Source organism: Mustelus asterias, unplaced genomic scaffold, assembly GCF_964213995.1.
Source record: "Mustelus asterias unplaced genomic scaffold, sMusAst1.hap1.1 HAP1_SCAFFOLD_2713, whole genome shotgun sequence".
In the NCBI taxonomy this organism is placed as follows: domain Eukaryota; kingdom Metazoa; phylum Chordata; class Chondrichthyes; order Carcharhiniformes; family Triakidae; genus Mustelus; species Mustelus asterias.
In genome coordinates, this window is record NW_027592658.1 from 1 (window position 1) to 22,614 (window position 22,614).

The 22,614-nt window shown below is 49.7% G+C and overlaps 1 protein-coding gene across 1 annotated transcript; it reads left to right on the forward strand.

Annotated features, from left to right (window-relative positions):
- Nucleotides 1-3,507: 3,507 nt before the first annotated feature.
- On the forward strand, nucleotides 3,508-10,929 carry LOC144489955 (SMH class II histocompatibility antigen, beta-1 chain-like; the record flags this gene model as incomplete). Its single annotated transcript, XM_078207786.1, has 5 exons — nucleotides 3,508-3,780; nucleotides 8,477-8,590; nucleotides 10,320-10,349; nucleotides 10,479-10,586; nucleotides 10,694-10,929. Coding segments are annotated over 5 exons (554 nt in total), but the record flags the coding sequence as incomplete, so codon positions are not given.
- Between the last annotated feature and the right edge of the window lie 11,685 nt (nucleotides 10,930-22,614).

Here is a 22,614-nt window from a genome sequence, read left to right on the forward strand (position 1 = left end):
CCATCAAACACTCCCAGGACAGGTACAGCACAGGGTTAGATACAGAGTAAAGCTCCCTCTACACTGTCCCCATCAAACACTCCCAGGACAGGTACAGCACGCTGTCCCCATCAAACACTCCCAGGACAGGTACAGCACAGGGTTAGATACAGAGTAAAGCTCCCTCTACACTGTCCCCATCAAACACTCCCAGGACAGGTACAGCACGGGGTTAGATACAGAGTAAAGCTCCCTCTACACTGTCCCCATCAAACACTCCCAGGACAGGGACAGCACGGGGTTAGATACAGAGTAAAGCTCCCTCTACACTGTCCCCATCAAACACTCCCAGGACAGGTACAGCACGGGGCTAGATACAGAGTAAAGCTCCCTCTACACTGTCCCCATCAAACACTCCCAGGACAGGTACAGCACGGGGTTAGATACAGAGTAAAGCTCCCTCTACACTGTCCCCATCAAACACTCCCAGGACAGGTACAGCACGGGGTTAGATACAGAGTAAAGCTCCCTCTACACTGTCCCCATCAAACACTCCCAGGACAGGTACAGCACGGGGTTAGATACAGAGTAAAGCTCCCTCTACACTGTCCCCATCAAACACTCCCAGGACAGGTACAGCACGGGGTTAGATACAGAGTAAAGCTCCCTCTACACTGTCCCCATCAGACACTCCCAGGACAGGTACAGCACGGGGTTAGATACAGAGTAAAGCTCCCTCTACACTGTCCCCATCAAACACTCCCAGGACAGGTACAGCATGGGGTTAGATACAGAGTAAAGCTCCCTCTACACTGTCCCCATCAAACACTCCCAGGACAGGTACAGCACGGGGTTAGATACAGAGTAAAGCTCCCTCTACACTGTCCCCCATCAAACACTCCCAGGACAGGTACAGCACGGGGTTAGATACAGAGTAAAGCTCCCTCTACACTGTCCCCATCAAACACTCCCAGGACAGGTACAGCACGGGGTTAGATACAGAGTAAAGCTCCCTCTACACTGTCCCCATCAAACACTCCCAGGACAGGTACAGCACGGGGTTAGATACAGAGTAAAGCTCCCTCTACACTGTCCCCATCAAACACTCCCAGGACAGGTACAGCACGGGGTTAGATACAGAGTAAAGCTCCCTCTACACTGTCCCCATCAAACACTCCCAGGACAGGTACAGCACGGGGTTAGATACAGAGTAAAGCTCCCTCTACACTGTCCCCATCAAACACTCCCAGGACAGGTACAGCACGGGGTTAGATACAGAGTAAAGCTCCCTCTACACTGTCCCCATCAAACACTCCCAGGACAGGTACAGCACGGGGTTAGATACAGAGTAAAGCTCCCTCTGCACTGTCCCCATCAAACACTCCCAGGACAGGTACAGCACGAGGTTAGATACAGAGTAAAGCTCCCTCTACACTGTCCCCCATCGAACACTCCCAGGACAGGTACAGCACGGGGTTAGATACAGAGTAAAGCTCCCTCTACACTGTCCCCATCAAACACTCCCAGGACAGGTACAGCACGGGGTTAGATACAGAGTAAAGCTCCCTCTACACTGTCCCCATCAAACACTCCCAGGACAGGTACAGCACGGGGTTAGATACAGAGTAAAGCTCCCTCTACACTGTCCCCATCAAACACTCCCAGGACAGGTACAGCATGGGGTTCGATACAGAGTAAAGCTCCCTCTACACTGTCCCCATCAAACACTCCCAGGACAGGTACAGCATGGGGTTAGATACAGAGTAAAGCTCCCTCTACACTGTCCCCATCAAACACTGCCAGGACAGGTACAGCACGGGGTTAGATACAGAGTAAAGCTCCCTCTACACTGTCCCCCATCAAACACTCCCAGGACAGATACAGCACGGGGTTAGATACAGAGTAAAGCTCCCTCTACACTGTCCCCATCAAACACTCCCAGGACAGGGACAGCACGGGGTTAGATACAGAGTAAAGCTCCCTCTACACTGTCCCCATCAAACACTCCCAGGACAGGTACAGCACGGGGCTAGATACAGAGTAAAGCTCCCTCTACACTGTCCCCATCAAACACTCCCAGGACAGGTACAGCACGGGGTTAGATACAGAGTAAAGCTCCCTCTACACTGTCCCCATCAAACACTCCCAGGACAGGTACAGCATGGGGTTAGATACAGAGTAAAGCTCCCTCTACGTTGTCCCCCATCAAACACTCCCAGGACAGGTACAGCGCGGGGTTAGATACAGAGTAAAGCTCCCTCTACACTGTCCCCCATCAAACACTCCCAGGACAGGTACAGCACGGGGTTAGATACAGAGTAAAGCTCCCTCTACACTGTCCCCCATTAAACACTCCCAGGACAGGTACAGCACGGGGTTAGATACAGAGTAAAGCTGCCTCTACACTGTCCCCATCAAACACTCCCAGGACAGGTACAGCACGGGGTTAGATACAGAGTAAAGCTGCCTCTACACTGTCCCCATCAAACACTCCCAGGACAGGTACAGCACGGGGTTAGATACAGAGTAAAGCTCCCTCTACACTGTCCCCATCAAACACTCCCAGGACAGGTACAGCACGGAGTTAGATACAGAGTAAAGCTCCCTCTACACTGTCCCCATCAAACACTCCCAGGACAGGTACAGCACGGGGTTAGATACAGAGTAAAGCTCCCTCTACACTGTCCCCATCAAACACTCCCAGGACAGGTACAGCACGGGGTTAGATACAGAGTAAAGCTCCCTCTACACTGTCCCCATCAAACACTCCCAGGACAGGTACAGCACGGGGTTAGATACAGAGTAAAGCTCCCTCTACGTTGTCCCCCATCAAACACTCCCAGGACAGGTACAGCACGGGGTTAGATACAGAGTAAAGCTCCCTCTACACTGTCCCCATCAAACACTCCCAGGACAGGTACAGCACGGGGTTAGATACAGAGTAAAGCTCCCTCTACACTGTCCCCATCAAACACTCCCAGGACAGGTACAGCACAGGGTTAGATACAGAGTAAAGCTCCCTCTACACTGTCCCCATCAAACACTCCCAGGACAGGTACAGCACGGGGTTAGATACAGAGTAAAGCTCCCTCTGCACTGTCCCCATCAAACACTCCCAGGACAGGTACAGCACAGGGTTAGATACAGAGTAAAGCTCCCTCTACACTGTCCCCATCAAACACTCCCAGGACAGGTACAGCACAGGGTTAGATACAGAGTAAAGCTCCCTCTACACTGTCCCCCATCAAACACTCCCAGGACAGGTACAGCACGGGGTTAGATACAGAGTAAAGCCCCCTCTACACTGTCCCCCATCAAACACTCCCAGGACAGGTACAGCACGGGGTTAGATACAGAGTAAAGCTCCCTCTACACTGTCCCCATCAAACACTCCCAGGACAGGTACAGCACGGGGTTAGATACAGAGTAAAGCTCCCTCTACACTGTCCCCATCAAACACTCCCAGGACAGGTACAGCACGGGGTTAGATTATAGAGACCTGTAACCCGTTCCTATTTGGTTCCACAGCTCCGAGATCCAGCAGAGTCTTTCTTCAGGAGAGAGGTGTTCAGAGGGATTTGGTGTGTTCGCTGAAGAACTTCTTCCCGAGAAACATTAAAGTGAGCTGGCTGAGGGACGGAGTGGCCATTGTCGACGGAGTGGAGACAACTCATATTGTACCTCAAGACGACAAAACGTTTCAGGCGAGAAACATCCTCTCATTGAATGGAGATGTGGGCGGTTCTTACGTGTGTCAAGTGGAACATGAGGCTCTGACGGAAAAACTTCACATACCGTTCAGTAAGTACATGCAAAACACCAATCCCCCAAGCATGCTCTGCCTTTACTCAGGTCAATCTTCTCACCAATCTCCACTTTCATACAATAGAATCCCCACAGTGCTGAAGGAGGCCATTCGGCCCATCGAGTCTGCACCGACCACAATCCCACCCAGGCCCTATCCCTATATCCCCATGCATTTTCCCTCACTCGTCCCCCTGACACTAAGGGACAATTTATCATGGCCAATCAACCTAACCTGCACATCTTTGGACTGTGGGAGGAAACCGGAGCACCCGGAGGAAACCCACGCAGACACGGGGAGAATGTGCAAACTCCACACAGACAGTGACCCAAGCCGGGAATCGAACCCAGGTCCCTGAGTGCTAACCACTGTGCCACCGTGCCACCCACTTTCTCACACTCTCTCACACTATTCTTTTCTCTGGAGCGTCGGAGGCTGAGGGGTGATCTTATCGAGGTCTATAAAATAATGAGGGGCACAGATCAGCTAGATAGTCAATATCTTTCCCCAAAGGTAGGGGAGTCTAAAACTAGAGGGCATAGGTTTAAGGTGAGAGGGGAGAGATACAAAAGGGTCCAGAAGGACAATTTTTTCACACAGAGGGTGATGAGTGTCTGGAACAAGCTGCCAGAGGTAGTAGTAGAGGTGGGTACAATTTTGTCTTTTAAAAAGCATTTAGATAGTTACATGGGTAAGATGGGTAGAGAGGGATATGGGCCAAATGCGGGCAATTGGGACTAGCTTAGGGGTTTAAAAACAAAGGGGGTGGCATGGACAAGTTGGGCCGAAGGGTCTGTTTCCATGCTGTAAACTTCTATGACTCTATCTCCATATTCCTCATTCCCACAGAACCGAAAGATCCAAATGTTTCTGTAATATTTCATTGGATGATAACTTTGTTGTTAAGGCCAGCATCTATTGCCCATCCCCAGTTGCCTCTTGGAGGGCAGTTGAGAGTCACCCACATTGCTGTGGCTCTGGAGTCACATGTAGGCCAGACCGGGTAAGGACGGCAGATTTCCTTCCCTAAAGGACATTAGATTTTTCCAACAATCGACGATAGCTTATCAATGGTTAAAAGACTAGATTGTACAGAAATGTGATTAATTGGTGAAGGAGAATTTTTGCTGTATGAAGTGGAATTTCTGTTGAATTGAACTTTTTACCGAGACTAGCTTTCGATTCCAGCTGCGACGGTGCGATTGGAACCAATCCCATTGAATCATCCCTACATGCAGAATGATGGCATTTGGCCCATCGGGTCTGCACTGACTCTCTGATAGAGCATCTTACCAAGGCCTCACCCATAACCCCACATATTTACCCCCCAATCCACCTCACCTGTACATTTGTGGACACTAAGGGACAATTTAGCATGGCCAATCCACCTCACCTACACATCTTTGGACACTAAGGGGCAATTTGGGTGACACAGTGGGTTAGCGCTGCTGCCTCACAGCGTCAGGGACCCGGGTTCCATTCCCGGCTTGGGTCAGTGTCTGTGTGGAGTCTGCACGTTCTCCCCGTGTCTGCGTGGGTTTCCTCTGGGTGCTCCAGTTTCCTCCCACTGTCTGAAAGACGTGCTGGTTAGGGTGCATTGGCCATGCTAAATTCTCCCTCAGTGTACCCGAACAGGCGCTGGAGTGTGGCGACGAGGGGATTTTCACAGTAACTTCATTGCAGTGTTAATGTAAGCCTACTTGTGACATTAATAAAGTTTAAACTTGAATGTAGCCATAACCATTCTACCTAATCGACACATCTTTGGACACTAAGGGACAATTTAGCATGGCCAATCCACCTAACCAGCACATCTTTGGACACTAAGGGACAATTTAGCATGGTCAATCCACCTAACCTGCACATCTTTGGACACTAAGGGACAATTTAGCATGGCCAATCCACCTAACCCGCACATCTTTGGATGCTAAGGGACAATTTAGAATGGCCAATCCACCTCACCTGCACATCTTTCGGATTGTGGGAGGAAACCGGAGCACCCGGAGGAAACCCACGCAGACACAGGGAGAACGTGCAGACTCCACACAGACAGTGACCCAAGCCGAGAATCGAACCCGGGTCCCTGGCACCGTGAGACAGCAGCTTTAACCACTGTGTCATCGTGCCACCCTCTGGAGCAGTGTAATTCTGTAATCTGAGATGCTTCTCCATGGCATTAGCCTGGATCTTTGGAATGACAGCCCAATGTCACTGTCTTCCCTGTTAACCGCAATCTTGAATTGACTCTAAGGGGAATTACGAGGTTATCAGGCAGGAAATTGGAGGCTTAAATTGGAAAGAGGTTTTCTCAGGCAAATGTATGGAAGAAATGTGGCAAATTTTCAGGGAATATTTGTCTGGAGTTCTGCACAGCAACGTTCCAATGAGACAGGGAAGTTATGGTAGGTTACAGGAACCGTGGTGTACAAAGGCTGTAATGAATCTAGTCAAGAAGAAAAGAAAAGCTTACAAAAGGTTCAGGGAGTGAGGTAATGTTAGAGATCTTGAAGGCTAATAGGAAGGATCTTAAGAAGGAAATTAGGAGAGCCAGAAGGGGTCATGAGAAGGCCTTGGCAGGCAGGATTAAGGAAAACCCCAAGGCACTCTATAAGTATGTGAAGAGCAAGAGGATAAGACGTGAAAGAATAGGACCTATCAAGTGTGATGGTGGGAAAGTTTGTATGGAACCGGAAGAAATAGCAGAGGTACTTAATGAATACTTTACTTCAGTATTCACTATGGAAAAGGATCTTGGTGGTTGTAGTGCAGACTTGCAGCGACTGAAAAGCTTGAGCATGTAGATATTAAGAAAGAGGATGTGTTGGAGCTTTTGAAAAGCATCAAGTTAGATAAGTCATCGGGATCAAATGAGATGTACCCCAGGCTACTGTGGGAGGCGAGGGAAGAGATTGCTGAGCCTCTGGTGATGATCTTTGCATCGTCAATGGAGACGGGAGAGGTTCCGGAGGATTGGAGGATTGCGGACGTTGTTCCTTTATTCAAGAAAGGGAGTAGAGATAGCCCTGGAAATCAGTGGTTGGTAAGTTGATGGAGAAGATCCTGAGAGGCAGGATTTATGAACATTTGGAGAGGTATAATATGATTAAGAATAGTCAGCATGGCTTTGTCAAAGGCAGATCATGCCTTACGAGCCTGGTTGAATTTTTTGAGGATGTGACTAAACACATTGATGAAGGAAGGGCAGTTGATGTAGTTTATATGGACTTCAGCAAGGCATTTGAAAAGGTGCCCCATGCAAGGCTTATTGAGAAAGTGAGGGGGCATGGGATCCAAGGGGACATTGCTTTGTGGATCCAGAACTGGCTTGCCCACAGAAGGCAAAGAGTGGTTATAGATGGGTCATATTCTGCATGGAGTTCGGTCACCAGTGGAGTGCCCCAGGGATCTGTTCTGGGACCCTTACTCTTTGTGATTTTTATAAATGACCTGGATGAGGAAGTGGAGGGATGGGTTGGTAAGTTTGCTGATGACATAAAGGTTGGAGGTGTTGTGGATAGTGTGGAGGGATGTCGGAAGTTGCAGCGAGACATTGATGGGATGCAAGACTGGGCGGAGAAGTGGCAGATGGAGTTCAACCCAGATAAGTGTGAGGTGGTTCATTTTGGCAGGTCAAATAGGATGGCGGAATATAATATTAATGGTAGGACTCTTGGCAGTGTGGAAGATCAGAAGGATCTTGGGGTCCGAGTTCATAGGATGCTCAAAGCAGCTGTGCAGGTTGAGGCTGTGGTTAAGAAGGCGTATGGTGTACTGGCCTTCATCAATCGAGGAATTGAGTTTAGGAGTCGTGAGATAATGTTGCAGCTTTATAGGATCCTGGTCAGACCACACTTGGAGTACTGTGCTCAGTTCTGGTCACCTCATTACAGGAAGGATGTGGAAGCCATAGAAAGGGTGCAGAGGAGATTTACAAGGATGTTGCCTGGGTTGGGGAGCATGCCTTATGAGGATAGGTTGAGTGAGCTCGGCCTGTTCTCCTTGGAGAGACGAAGGATGAGGGGTGACCTGATAGAGGTGTAGAAGATGTTGAGAGGTATTGATCGAGTGGACAGTCAGAGGCTTTTTCCCAGGGCTGAAATGGTTGCCACAAGAGGACACGGGTTTAAGGTGCTGGGGGGTAGGTACAGAGGAGATGTCAGGGGTAAGTTTTTCACTCAGAGGGTGGTGGGTGCGTGGAATGGGCTGCCAGCAACGGTGGTGGAGGCGGATTCGATAGGGTCTTTTAAGAGACTTTTAGATAAGTACATGGAACTTAGTAAGATAGAGGGTTATAGGTAAGCCTAGTAATCGCTAAGGTAGGGACATGTTCGGCACAACTTTGTGGGCTGAAGGGCCTGTATTGTGCTGTAGGTTTTCTATGTTTCTATGACTCCTTGGTGTAGCATCCACAATTCCCTGTGTGAAATTTACACAGAATGATTCACAGGCCTTTGAGTGAAGAAATTTCTCCCCATCCTTCGTGGCTTCTCCCACTCAGCACCGGCGAGTGACCAAGTCTCTGCCCCCTTCGCTGCTTCTCACAAACCTCCGCCACTTCCTGCATTGTCACCATGGTCACACGCTAATTACCGGAGGGAGCGACATGCACAGGGAAGCTTCATGTGTGGGTGAGGGGCATCTGGGGATCAATAAACTGTTCAATAAACTGTCTCCCAACTCTCCTTTCCCCAGAACAAAACAGGATCACAAAAAATGAAGGTTTGATCATCATCGGAGCCGTGCTGGGAATACTGGGAATCTGCTTTGCTCTGGTGATGGGAATTCTGTCCTGCTGCATCTTAAATCGTAAGTGACTGCAGACATTAGAAACTCTCAGATTACATTGGAGACGGATTTCTTTATTCATTCCTGGGACATGGGTGTCGCTGGCTGGGTCCAGCATTTATTGCCCATCCCTAGTTGCCCCTTGGAGGGCAGTTGAGAGTCACCCACATTGCTGTGGCTCTGGAGTCACATGTAGGCCAGACCGGGTAAGGACGGCAGGTTTCCTTCCCTAAAGGAACCAGATGGGTTTTTCCGACAATGGGTCATCAGTAAATTCTTAATTCCAAATATTTTTTATTGAAATTAAATTCCACCGTCTGCCGTGGCGGGATTCGAACCCGGGTCCCCAGAACATTAGCTGAGTTTCTGGATTAATAATCTGGCAATAATACCACTAGCCTATCGTCTCCCCAGGAACCTGCAATATTCTTTTCTACAGACTTTAGGAAAGGATCCCAAATATTTGGAATTAATCAGGACATTTGGTGTGTTTGAACCTGCTGCTTTCAACATGTGAAGAGAATTGTGAATATGGGAGATCTTTACAACACTGGGACTCCGCTAAACTACAGGAAATGGTCAGAATTTGACATGTCCCAGGTTATATCAGACTCCCTCGAGTACTCTGTGTTGATGGGAGCATTGGCGATAGTGACAGGAACTGTTCAAGGGAGAGATTCTGAAATAGATCCTTGAACTAGTGGAAGCGATGGCCTAGTGGTATTATCGCCAGACTATTAACCCAGAAACTCAGCTAATGTTCTGGGGGACCCGGGTTCGAATCCCCGCCACGCCAGATGGTGGAAGTTGAATTCAATAAAAAATATCTGGAATTAAGAATCTCCTGGTGACCCGTTGTCGATTGTCAGAAAAACCCATCTGGTTCCTTTAGGGAAGGAAATCTGCCGTCCTTACCCGGTCTGGCCTACATGTGACTCCAGAGCCACAGCAATGTGGTTGACTCTCAACTGCCCTCCAAGGGGCATTGAGGGATGGGCAATAAATGCTGGGCCCAGCCAGCGACGCCCGTGTCCCACGGATGAATTAAAAAAAGATGGTGGAAAATGTAACCAGCCTTTACGATTATCATTTGATTTATTATTGTCAGATGTATTGGGATACAGTAAAAAATATTATTTCTTGTAAGCTATACAGACAAAGCATACTGTTCATAGAGTATATAGAAGAGAAGGAAAGGAGAGGGTGCAGAATGTAGTGTTCCAGTCATAGCTAGGGTGTAGAGAAAGATCAACTTAATGCGAGGTCGGTCCATTCAAAAGTCTGACAGCAGCAGGGAAGAAGCTGTTCTTGAGTCGGTCGGTACGTGACCTCAGACTTTTGTGTCTTTTTCCCGATGGAAGAAGGTGGAAGAGAGAATGTCCGGGGTGCGTGGGGTCCTTGATTATGCTGCTGCTTTTCCCCGAGGCAGCGGGAAGTGTAGACAGAGTCAATGGATGGGAGGCTGGTTTGCGTGATGGATTGGGCTACATTCACAACCCTTTGTAGTTTCTTGGTCAGAGCAGGAGCCATTCCAAGAAGGTGGAAGAGAGTGTGTCCGGGTTGCTTGGGGTCCTGGATTATGCTGGCTGCTTTCCCGAGGCAGTGTTCACTGAGTGTATTTGTGTGTGAGAGAGGGAGAGAGGGATAGAAATCCCAGACGAAACAAAGCAGGAAGAGGGAGAGTCTGTTTAGAAATACATCACTCCCAGAGGCTGATGTTAAACTGCTCACCATTCTGTTTCTCACACAGGTTCCGGCCAGTTCAACGTTGACCTGACAGGTAAGAGAAACTACCCTGGACTCGGAGTAATTTTGGCCGTATGGGAATAATTTGGGAAGGGGGAGCTGGGGGTGGGGGTGGGAGATATACTGATCATGGCCACGCAACTTGCTGTTTCTCTCTTCCCAGCCAAGTTCACTAAACGGTCAGGATCCTGCCAACCGAACCTGTGTAATTCCAGTGTGCGTTCGAGTAGCTCAAACACCTCAAACACCTCCAACACCAGCTGCACTTCAGGTACCAGAGATCCTGTATATCTGTCACCTTGTTTACTGTCACATTTACAACCCGGAATGAGAGAAACTTTCACTCAATTCACCCAACATCCCCTCTCTCTGTTACAGCTGATGATTTGACCAAATCCCACGCCTGAGGTTACGAGCTGTGTGGAATATATCTATATTAGTGCGGTGACTGGAGGCTGTGACTCTGTGCTGTCCATGAGGGATTCTCCTGCTCCAGAATGGGCAGGACATGATCATTTCTGGGCAACAAACCATTCAATAAATATAACCTTGTAACGCTTTTGTGAAGAACTCTTCCTGTGTGTAATAAAGACTTGCCAATGTGTTGATGCAGTAATTCAGTCTGGAGTTATATATCCGGAATATTCTAAAGGAACGGTGGTGTCAATGGATATCCAGGGAATGTTCCGGAGACCTGGGTTTGAATCCCATTATGGTGGATTGGATTAAACAATCTGGAATTAGAAGCCTCGCTAGGACGATGCAACCTTGTTGATTGTTGTAAAAATCTATTGAGTTCAGTAATGGAATTGCCATATCCCTACCTGGTCTGACCTACGTTCGACCTCAAGTCAACAGCAATGTGGTTGGTCTTCAAAACAGAAACCTTGGGGTGAAACAGTGTTTAGCACTGCCGCCTCACAGCGCCAGGGACCCGGGTTCGATTCCCAGCTTGGGTCACTGTCTATGCGGAGTCTGCACGTTCTCCCCGTGTCTGCGTGGGTTTCCCCCGGGTGCTCCGGTTTCCTCCCACAGTCCGGGTGCATTGGCCGTGCTAAATTCTCCCTCAGTGTAACCCGGAGTGTTAATGTAAGCCGCTTGTGACACTAATAAATAAACTTTAAACTGAAACACGAACTGAAACAGATTATTTAATTTGTGATGAGATTTCCCAATGTGTGACAAGGGGTGGAATTTTCCCATCTCGCCCAACACGGAAATCGTAGCGAATGGGACAGGACTGTGCAAAGGTCCAGTGACCACGGGCGGGAGGTTCCAGTCTCTGGGTGGGATTTTCCAGTCACACACATCCAATCAGTGCAACAGGAACATATGGTGCTGATGGCCATGAAACCATTGTCAGAAAAACCCATCTGGTTCACTAATGTCCTTTGGGGAAGGAAATCTGCCGTCCTTACCCGGTCTGGCCTACATGTGACTCCAGAGCCACAGCAATGTGGGTGACTCTCAACTCCCCTCCAAGGGACAACCAGGGATGGGCAATAAATGCTGGGCCCAGCCAGCGACACCCGTGTCCCAGGAATGGATAAAGGAAAAACGTGGAGTCCTTGAATGATTTGGGAAGAGCTTATTTCACTATCATTCATCTCATAAAATATCTCACGCTGCCCAGTGAAATCACAAGCATGAAACAATCCAGTTTATTCCTTATTTTGAATACATTTACGCAAGGTTTGCAAAGCTCCGTTACGTAGTCCACAATCTCACAATATTACACCAACAATTGATCAAACTTGATTAAATTCAGCATTACTTTCTGACAATAGAATTATCCAGAAACTACACCCAGGTGAAAGCACTCGATCAAACTCCACATAAGCTGAACCTGGAGTCAAAGAGGGAAAAGTACTGATTGTAATCGAATCCATGGAAATTTAAACTGTTGCAAAAGCATTTCAGAGATGGTCAGTGCTTGTCGTTAATATTACTTGTTAGAACCTAACACTCCCAGGGTTAGATACAGAGTAAAGTTCCCTCTACACTGTCCCCATCAAACACTCCCAGGACAGGTACAGCACGGGGTTAGATACAGAGTAAAGCTCCCTCTACACTGTCCCCATCAAACACTCCCAGGACAGGTACAGCACGGGGTTAGATACAGAGTAAAGCTCCCTCTACACTGTCCCCCATCAAACACTCCCAGGACAGGTACAGCACGGGGTTAGGTACAGAGTAAAGCTCCTTCTACACTGTCCCCCATCAAACACTCCCAGGACAGGTACAGCACGGGGTTAGGTACAGAGTAAAGCTCCTTCTACACTGTCCCCATCAAACACTCCCAGGACAGGTACAGCACGGAGTTAGATACAGAGTAAAGCTCCCTCTACACTGTCCCCCATCAAACACTCCCAGGACAGGTACAGCACGGGGTTAGATACAGAGTAAAGCTCCCTCTACACTGTCCCCATCAAACACTCCCAGGACAGGTACAGCACGGGGTTAGATACAGAGTGAAGCTCCCTCTACACTGTCCCCATCAAACACTCCCAGGACAGGTACAGCACGGGGTTAGATACAGAGTAAAGCTCCCTCTACACTGTCCCCCATCAAACACTCCCAGGACAGGTACAGCACGGGGTTAGATACAGAGTAAAGCTCCCTCTACACTGTCCCCCATCAAACACTCCCAGGACAGGTACAGCACGGGGTTAGGTACAGAGTAAAGCTCCTTCTACACTGTCCCCCATCAAACACTCCCAGGACAGGTACAGCACGGGGTTAGGTACAGAGTAAAGCTCCTTCTACACTGTCCCCATCAAACACTCCCAGGACAGGTACAGCACGGAGTTAGATACAGAGTAAAGCTCCCTCTACACTGTCCCCCATCAAACACTCCCAGGACAGGTACAGCACGGGGTTAGGTACAGAGTAATGCTCCCTCTACACTGTCCCCATCAAACACTCCCAGGACAGGTACAGCACGGGGTTAGGTACAGAGTAAAGCTCCCTCTACACCGTCCCCCATCAAACACTCCCAGGGCAGGTACAGCACGGGGTTAGGTACAGAGTAATGCTCCCTCTACACTGTCCTCATCAAACACTAAGAGTTTTAACACCAGGTTAAAGTCCAACAGGTTTATTTGGTAGCAAATACCATTAGCTTTCAGAGCGCTGCTCCTTCGTCAGATAGAGTGGAAATCTGCTCTCAAACAGGGCAGAGAGACACAAAATCAAGTTACAGAATACTGATTAGAATGCGAATCCCTACAACCAACCAGATCTTAAAGATATAGACAATGTGGGTGGGGGGAGCATTAAGCACAGGTTAAGGAGATGTGTATTGTCTCCAGACAGGATAGCCCGCAAGTCCAGGAGGCAAGCTGTGGGGGTTACTGATAATGTGACATAAATCCAACAATACTGCAAAGAAGTGTACCGACAACTGAACAACGTGGAACACTACAGACAGTTACCCACAGGTCTGACCAAAGAACACACCCGTCAACTCAACACTCTGATCAAGACCTTTGATCCGGACCTTCAGAACACCCTCCGTGCTCTCATCCCACGTACTCCCCGCGTTGGAGATCTCTACTGCCTCCCGAAGATACACAAGGCAAACACACCCGGCCGTCCCATCGTATCGGGCAATGGGACCCTGTGCGAGAACCTCTCCGGCTATGTCGAGGGCATCCTGAAACCCATTGTACAAAGAACCCCCAGCTTTTGTCGCGACACGACGGACTTCCTACAGAAACTCAGCGCACATGGAGCAGTTGAACCAGGAGCGCTCCTCGTCACAATGGATGTCTCGGCACTCTACACCAGCATCCCCCACGATGATGGCATTGCTGCAACGGCCTCAGTACTCAACGCCGACAACTGCCAGTTTCCAGATGCAATTTTACATCTCATCCGCTTCATCCTGGACCACAATATCTTCACCTTCAACAACCAGTTCTTCATCCAGACACACGGAACAGCCATGGGGACAAAATCCGCACCTCAATATGCCAACATCTTCATGCACAGGTTCGAACAAGACTTCTTCACCGCACAGGACCTTCAACCGATGCTATACACTAGATACATCGATGACATTTTCTTCCTTTGGACTCATGGTGAACAATCACTGAAACAACTCTATGATGACATCAACAAGTTCCATCCCACCATCAGACTCACCATGGACTACTCTCCGGAATCGGTTGCATTCTTGGACACACGCATCTCCATTAAGGACGGTCACCTCAGCACCTCACTGTACCACAAGCCCACGGATAACCTCATGATGCTCCACTTCTCCAGCTTCCACCCTAAACACGTTAAAGAAGCCATCCCCTACGGACAAGCCCTCCGTATACACAGGATCTGCTCGGATGAGGAGGATCGCAACAGACACCTCCAGACGCTGAAAGATGCCCTCATAAGAACAGGATATGGCGCTAGACTCATTGATCAACAGTTCCAACGCGCCACAGCGAAAAACCGCACCGACCTCCTCAGAAGACAAACACGGGACACGGTGGACAGAGTACCCTTTGTCGTCCAGTACTTCCCCAGAGCGGAGAAGCTACGGCATCTCCTCCGGAGCCTTCAACATGTCATTGATGAAGACGAACATCTCGCCAAGGCCATCCCCACACCTCCACTTCTTGCCTTCAAACAACCGCACAACCTCAAACAGACCATTGGCCGCAGCAAACTACCCAGCCTTCAGGAGAACAGTGACCAAGACACCACACAACCCTGCCACAGCAACCTCTGCAAGACGTGCCGGATCATCGACACGGATGCCATCATCTCACGTGAGAACACCATCTACCAGGTACACGGTACCTACTCTTGCAACTCGGCCAATGTTGTCTACCTGATACGCTGCAGGAATGGATGTCCCGAGGCATGGTACGTTGGGGAAACTATGCAGACGCTACGACAACGGATGAATGAACACCGCTCGACAATCACAAGGCAAGACTGTTCTCTTCCTGTGGGGGAGCACTTCAGCGGTCACGGGCATTCAGCCTTGGATCTTCAGGTAAGCGTTCTCCAAGGCGGCCTTCACGACACACGACAGCGCAGAGTCGCTGAGCAGAAACTGATAGCCAAGTTCCGCCCACATGAGGACGGCCTAAACCGGGATGTTGGATTTATGTCACATTATCAGTAACCCCCACAGCTTGACTCCTGGACTTGCGGGTTATCCTGTCTGGAGACAATACACATCTCTTTAACCTGTGCTTAATGCTCCCTCCACCCACATTGTCTGCATCTTTAAGATCTGGTTGGCTGTAGGGATTCGCATTCTAATCAGTATTCTGTAACTTGATTTTGTGTCTCTGTGCCCTGTTTGAGAGCAGATTTCCACTCCATCTGACGAAGGAGCAGCGCTCCGAAAGCTAATAGTATTTGCTACCAAATAAACCTGTTGGACTTTAACCTGGTGTTAAAACTTTTACTGTGTTTGCCCCAGTCCAACGCCGGCATCTCCACATCATGCTCATCAAACACTCCCAGGACAGGTACAGCACGGGGTTAGGTACAGAGTAGTGCTCCCTCTACACTGTCCCCATCAAACACTCCCAGGACAGGTACAGCACGGGGTTAGATACAGAGTAAAGCTCCCTCTACACTGTCCCCCATCAAACACTCCCAGGACAGGTACAGCACGGGGTTAGATATAGAGTAAAGCTCCCTCTACACTGTCCCCATCAAACACTCCCAGGACAGGTACAGCACGGGGTTAGATACAGAGTAAAGCCCCCTCTACACTGTCCCCATCAAACACTCCCAGAACAGGTACAGCGCGGGGTTAGATACAGAGTAAAGCTCCCTCTACACTGTCCCCATCAAACACTCCCAGGACAGGTACAGCACGGGGTTAGATACAGAGTAAAGCTCCCTCTATACTGTCCCCATCAAACACTCCCAGGACAGGTACAGCACGGGGTTAGATACAGAGTGAAGCTCCCTCTACACTGTCCCCATCAAACACTCCCAGGACAGGTACAGCACGGGGTTAGATACAGAGTAAAGCTCCCTCTACACTGTCCCCATCAAACACTCCCAGGACAGGTACAGCACGGGGTTAGATACAGAGTGAAGCTCCCTCTACACTGTCCCCATCAAACACTCCCAGGACAGGTACAGCACGGGGTTAGATACAGAGTAAAGCTCCCTCTACACTGTCCCCCATCAAACACTCCCAGTGCAGGTACAGCACGGGGTTAGATACAGAGTAAAGCTCCCTCTACACTGTCCCCATCAAACACTCCCAGGACAGGTACAGCACGGGGTTAGATACAGAGTAAAGCTCCCTCTACACTGTCCCCCATCAAACACTCCCAGGACAGGTACAGCACGGGGTTAGATACAGAGTAAAGCTCCCTCTACACTGTCCCCCATCAAACTCTCCCAGGACAGGGACAGCATGTTTCTTCAGAAGAGACTCTTCAAAATGAAGCTAATGAAAATACAACAAAACTTTCTCCAACTTATAAACCAAAGAAAGGGTTTAATAAAGAAACATTATTACTCCAAACTTGGGGCCTTGCCCTGGGCCAATCCAAGCTCCCCACAATTCGACATAGTTCCTTATTTATAGTGAATCAGCTGGTCAGCTCGCTATTACATCACTCTGTGATTGGTTCACTGGGTCAGCTGACCCTTACATCTTGTTCCCATTTGTATTAGCTTATGAGGAGAGATTGAGTAGATTGGGTCTGTACTCGTTGGAGTTTAGAAGGCTGAGGGGAGATCTTATAGAGACATATAAGATAATGAAGGGGCTCGACAGGGTAGAAGCAGAGAGATTCTTTCCACTTAGAAAGGAAACAAGAACTAGAGGACACAGCCTCAAAATCAGGGGAGTCAGTTTAGGACAGAGTTGAGGAGGAACTTCTTCTCTCAGAGGGTAGTGAATCTCTGGAATTCTCTGCCCAATGAAGCAGTGGAGGCTACCTCGTTAAATATGTTTAAGTCACAGGTAGATAGATTTCTGATCAAGAAGGGAATTAAGGGTTATGGGGAGCGGGCGGGTCAGTGGAACTGAACCCACTGTCAGATCAGCCATGATTTTATTGAATGGCGGGGCAGGCTCGAGGGGCTGAATGGCCTCCTCCTGTTCCTGTGTAACAGGCTCGAGAGAGAGAGGGGGTTGAATGGCCTCCTCCTGTTCCTGTGTAATAGGCTCGAGAGGGGCTGAATGGCCTCCCCCTGTTCCTGTGTAATAGGCTCGAGAGGGGCTGAATGGCCTCCTCCTGTTCCTGTGTAACAGGCTCGAGAGAGAGAGGGTCTGAATGGCCTCCTCCTGTTCCTGTGTAATAGGCTCGAGAGAGAGAGGGGCTGAATGGCCTCCTCCTGTTCCTGTGTAACAGGCTCGAGAGAGAGAGGGGCTGAATGGCCTCCTCCTGTTCCTGTGTAATAGGCGAGAGAGAGAGAGGGGCTGAATGGCCTCCTCCTGTTCCTGTGTAACAGGCTCGAGAGAGAGAGGGGCTGAATGGCCTCCTCCTGTTCCTGTGTAATAGGCGAGAGAGAGAGAGGGTCTGAATGGCCTCCTCCTGTTCCTGTGTAATAGGCTCGAGAGAGAGAGGGGCTGAATGGCCTCCTCCTGTTCCTGTGTAACAGGCTCGAGAGAGAGAGGGGCTGAATGGCCTCCTCCTGTTCCTGTGTAATAGGCTCGAGAGAGAGAGGGGCTGAATGGCCTCCTCCTGTTCCTGTGTAATAGGCTCGAGAGAGAGAGAGGGGCTGAATGGCCTCCTCCTGTTCCTGTGTAATAGGCTCGAGAGAGAGAGGGGCTGAATGGCCTCCTCCTGTTCCTGTGTAACAGGCTCGAGAGAGAGAGGGGCTGAATGGCCTCCTCCTGTTCCTGTGTAATAGGCTCGAGAGAGAGAGAGGGGCTGAATGGCCTCCTCCTGTTCCTGTGTAATAGGCTCGAGAGAGAGAGGGGCTGAATGGCCTCCTCCTGTTCCTGTGTAATAGGCTCGAGAGAGAGAGGGGCTGAATGGCCTCCTCCTGTTCCTGTGTAATAGGCTCGAGAGAGAGAGAGGGGCTGAATGGCCTCCTCCTGTTCCTGTGTAATAGGCTCGAGGGAGAGAGAGGGGCTGAATGGCCTCCTCCTGTTCCTGTGCATTTTGATTTGATTTATTGTTGTCTCAGTATTAACATACAGTGAAAAGAATTGTTTCTTGCGCAGACAATCTATAGAACCTTAGTTAGGCCACACTTGGAATATAGTGTTCAATTCTGGTCACCACATTACCAGAAGGATGTGGAGGCTTTGGAGAGGGTACAGAAAAGATTTACCAGGGTGTTGCCTGGTATGGAGGGCATTAGCTATGAGGAGAGGTTGGAGAAACTCGGTTTGTTCTCACTGGAGCGACGGAGGTTGAGGGGAGACCTGATAGAAGTCTACAAGATTATGAGAGGCATGGACAGAGTGGATAGTCAGAAACTTTTTCCCAGGGTGGAAGAGTCAATTACTAGGGGGCACAGGTTTAAGGTGCGAGGGGCAAGGTTTAAAGGAGATGTACGAGGCAGATTTTTTACACAGAGGGTGGTGGGTGCCTGGAACTCGCTGCCGGGGGAGGGAGTGGAAGCGGATACGATAGTGAGTTTTAAGGGGCATCTTGACAAGTACATGAATAGGATGGGAATAGAGGGATATGGTCCCCGGAAGGGTAGGAGGTTTTAGTTCAGTCGGGCAGCATGGTCGGTGCAGGCTTGGAGGGCCGAAGGGCCTGTTCCTGTGCTGTAATTTTCTTTGTTCTTTGTTCTAAAGCATACCATTCATAGAGAAGCAAATGAGAGAGCAGAATGTAGTGTTACAGTCATAGCTAGGGTGTAGAGAAAGATCAACTTAATGCGAGGTCGGTCCATTCAAAAGTCTGACAGCAGCAGGGAAGAAGCTGTTCTTGAGTCGGTCGGTGCGTGACCTCAGACTTTTGTATCTTTTTCCCGAAGGAAGAAGGTGGAAGAGAGAATGTCCGGGGTGTGTGGGGTCCTTGATTATGCTGGCTGCTTTGCCGAGGCAGCGGGAAGTGTAGACAGAGTCAATGGATGGGAGGCTGGTTTGAGTGATGGATTGGGCTACATTCACAATCTTTTGTAGTTCCTTGCGGTCTTGGGTAGAGCAGGAGCCCAGACCAAGCTGTGATACAACCAGAAAGAATGCTTTCTATGGAGCATCTGTAAAAGTTGGTGAGAGTCGTAACTGACATGCCAAATTTCCTTAGTCTCCTGAGAAAGTAGAGGCGTTGATGGACTTTCTTAACTATAGTGTCGGCATGTGGGGGACCAGGACAGGTTGTTGGTGATGTGGATACTTAAAAACTTAAAGCTCTCGACCCTTTCTACTTCATCCCCGTTGATGTAGACAGGGGCATGTTCTCCTTTACGCTTCCTGAAGTCGATGACAATCTCCTTTGTTTTGTTGACATTGAGGGAGGGATTATTGTTGCCGCACCAGTTCACCAGATTCTCTATCTCATTCCTGTTCTCTGTCTCGACATTGTTTGAGATCCGACCCACTATGGTGGTGTCGTCAGCAAACCTGTAAATCAAATTTGAGGGGTACCTGGCCACACAGTCATAGGTGTAATAGGCTCAAGAGGGGCTGAATGGGCTTTCTCCTGTCCCTGTCTAACAAGGTTGAGAGGAGCTGAATGGAGTCTAACCTTGTCCCTGTGTAACAGACGCAATGGGAGCTGAATGGCCTCCTCCTGTTCCTGAGGAACAGGCTGGAGAGGGGCTGAATGAACCTCCATTGTTCCTGTGTAACGGCCTGGAGATGGGCTGAATGGCCTCCTCCTGTCCTGGTGTAACAGGCTTAAGAGAGGGGCTGAATGGCCTCCTCCTGTCCTGGTGTAACAGGCTTAAGAGAGGGGCTGAATGGCCTCCTCCTGTCCTGGTGTAACAGGCTTAAGAGAGGGGCTGAATGGCCTCCTCCTGTTCCTCTTTAACCTCATTGTGAGTCCATTCAGGCCACTTCCCCAAAGGTCAGTTCCCGTACACCTGACAGGAACGGGATGGTTTAAAACGAGTGAACTCCAGGGCTGTGCTGTGAGCTGTAAACTGGTGTAAACAGCAACCCCGCAGAGATCAGACAGATTACAAAATAAACCTGCCCACGGGCACACACACACTGACACACACACACACTCACACACACACACACACACTGACACACACACACACACACTCACACCCACACCCACACACACCCACACACACACACACACACAGGTTTGCAATGTGAGAGTATGAGGAACTTGGTAAACATTGCTGGAATTAGGTTGCGTGTTTTATGTTCCCTGAAGCAATCAGTGTCACTCGATACTCGAGGTCTGATTCATCTCAAACAGGCAGAGCTGGAAACGCTTCGCTCTGTGAGACACGCCGGGGAAAGAGAAATCTAATCCATTGTCTCTGCCGGTGATGGCATTGCGCTGATAATAGAAACATAGACAATAGGCACAGGAGGAGGCCATTCAGCCCCTTCAGCCTGGCCCACCATTCAATATGATCATGGCTGATCGCGCACTTTCAGTGAGTTTTGGCACAGAAATGGCAGGTGGAGTTTAATCCGAGCAAATGCGAGGTGATGCATTTTGGACGATCAAATGTAGGTGTGAATTATACTGTAAATGGCAGAACCCTTCGGAATATTAACATACAGAGGGATCTGGGCGTGCAGGTCCACAGTTCCCTAAAAATGGCAACACAGGTGGCCAAGGTGATTAAGAAGGCTATGGAATGCTTGCCTTCATCAGCCGGGGCATTGAGTACAAGAGTTGGGGAATCATGTTGCAGCTATATAAAACCTTGGTTAGGCCACATTTGGAGTATTGCGTGCAGTTCTGGTCACCACACTCCCAGGAGGATGTGGAAGCTTTGGAGAGAGTGTGAAGCAGGTTCACCAGGATGTTGCCGGGTCTCGAGGGTGTCGGCTGTGAGGAGAGGTTGGATAAACTGGGATTGTTTTCACTGGAAAGACGGAGGTTGAGGGGAGACCTGGTCTACAGAATGATGAGAGGCACAGACAGGGTGGATAGTCAGAGGCTTCTCCCCCAGGGTGGAAGGGTCAGTTACAACGGGGCACAGGTTCAAGGTGAGAGGGGGGAAAGTTTAAGGGAGATGTGCGGGGGGAGTTTTTCACACAGAGAGCGGTGGGTGCCTGGAACGCGCTGCCAGAGGAGGTGGTGGAAGCAGGAACATTAACAACATTTAAGGGGCATCCGGATGGGTCCCTGGATAGGGAGGGAATCGAGGGATTCGGACCGAGTAAGGGCAGAAGATTTTCTTTCAGTTTAGTTCGGGCATCATGATCAGCACGGGCTTGGAGGGGCCGAAGGGCCTGTTCCTGTGCTGGACTGTTCTTTGTTCTTTGTTCTATCCCACTCTCACTTTCTCTCCATTCCTCTCGATCCCAGTAACCACAAGGGCCGTGTCCAGCTCCCTCTTGAACAGATCGAATGAACTGCCCAACAGCTTTCTGTGGGAGAGAATTCCACAGGTTCACAACTCTCTGAGTGAAGAAGTTCTTCATCATCTCAGTCCTGAATGCCTTACCCCTTATTCTTCGGCTGTGACCCCTAGTTCTGGACTTCCCCAACATCGGGAACATTCTTCCTCTAGTCTGTCCAGTTCCCATCAGGATTTTACATGTTTCAATGAGATCCCCTCTCTTCTCAATTCCAGTGAGTACAAGCTCAGTCGATCCAGTCTCTCTTCACATGTCAATCCTGCCATTCCAGGAATCAGTCTGGTGAACCTTCGCTGGACTCCCTCAATAGCAAGAATGTCCTTCCTCAGACTAGGAGGCCAAAACTGCTCACAGTGCGTAAGGTGCAGGATCCTCACTCACCCTGAAGCCGTAAAGTCCTGCCCAAGGTCAACAGAGATTTCCATGGTCCGCCCCTCGCCCGCTCCGACTCCCGCTCCGACTCCCGTGACTGGCCCTGTGTCACTGCAGCAAGACATCCATATCTGATAACCATTTCTCACTGCTCCAGACGGACACGCCGGGGGTTCCATTCCATTGGCATTGAGCCAGTCTCCAATTCTCCCTGGGGTGAGGGAGAGAATTCCACACACTGACCCCCCCCCCCCCCCCCCCCCCACCACCACCACCGCCCCCCCCGACCTCAACCTCATCACTGTCCTCAATGGAAGAGAGATCCCCTTATTCTGAAACTTGCCCCCCGCTAAGTTCTGGATTCGCCCACGAGGGGAAAGCTACTCTCGGCATCCACCCTGACAAGACCCCCCACCCCCCACTCCACCCCCCCAACACCCACCAAGCCCAGAAACATATGTTTCAATGAGATCCTCTCTCCTGA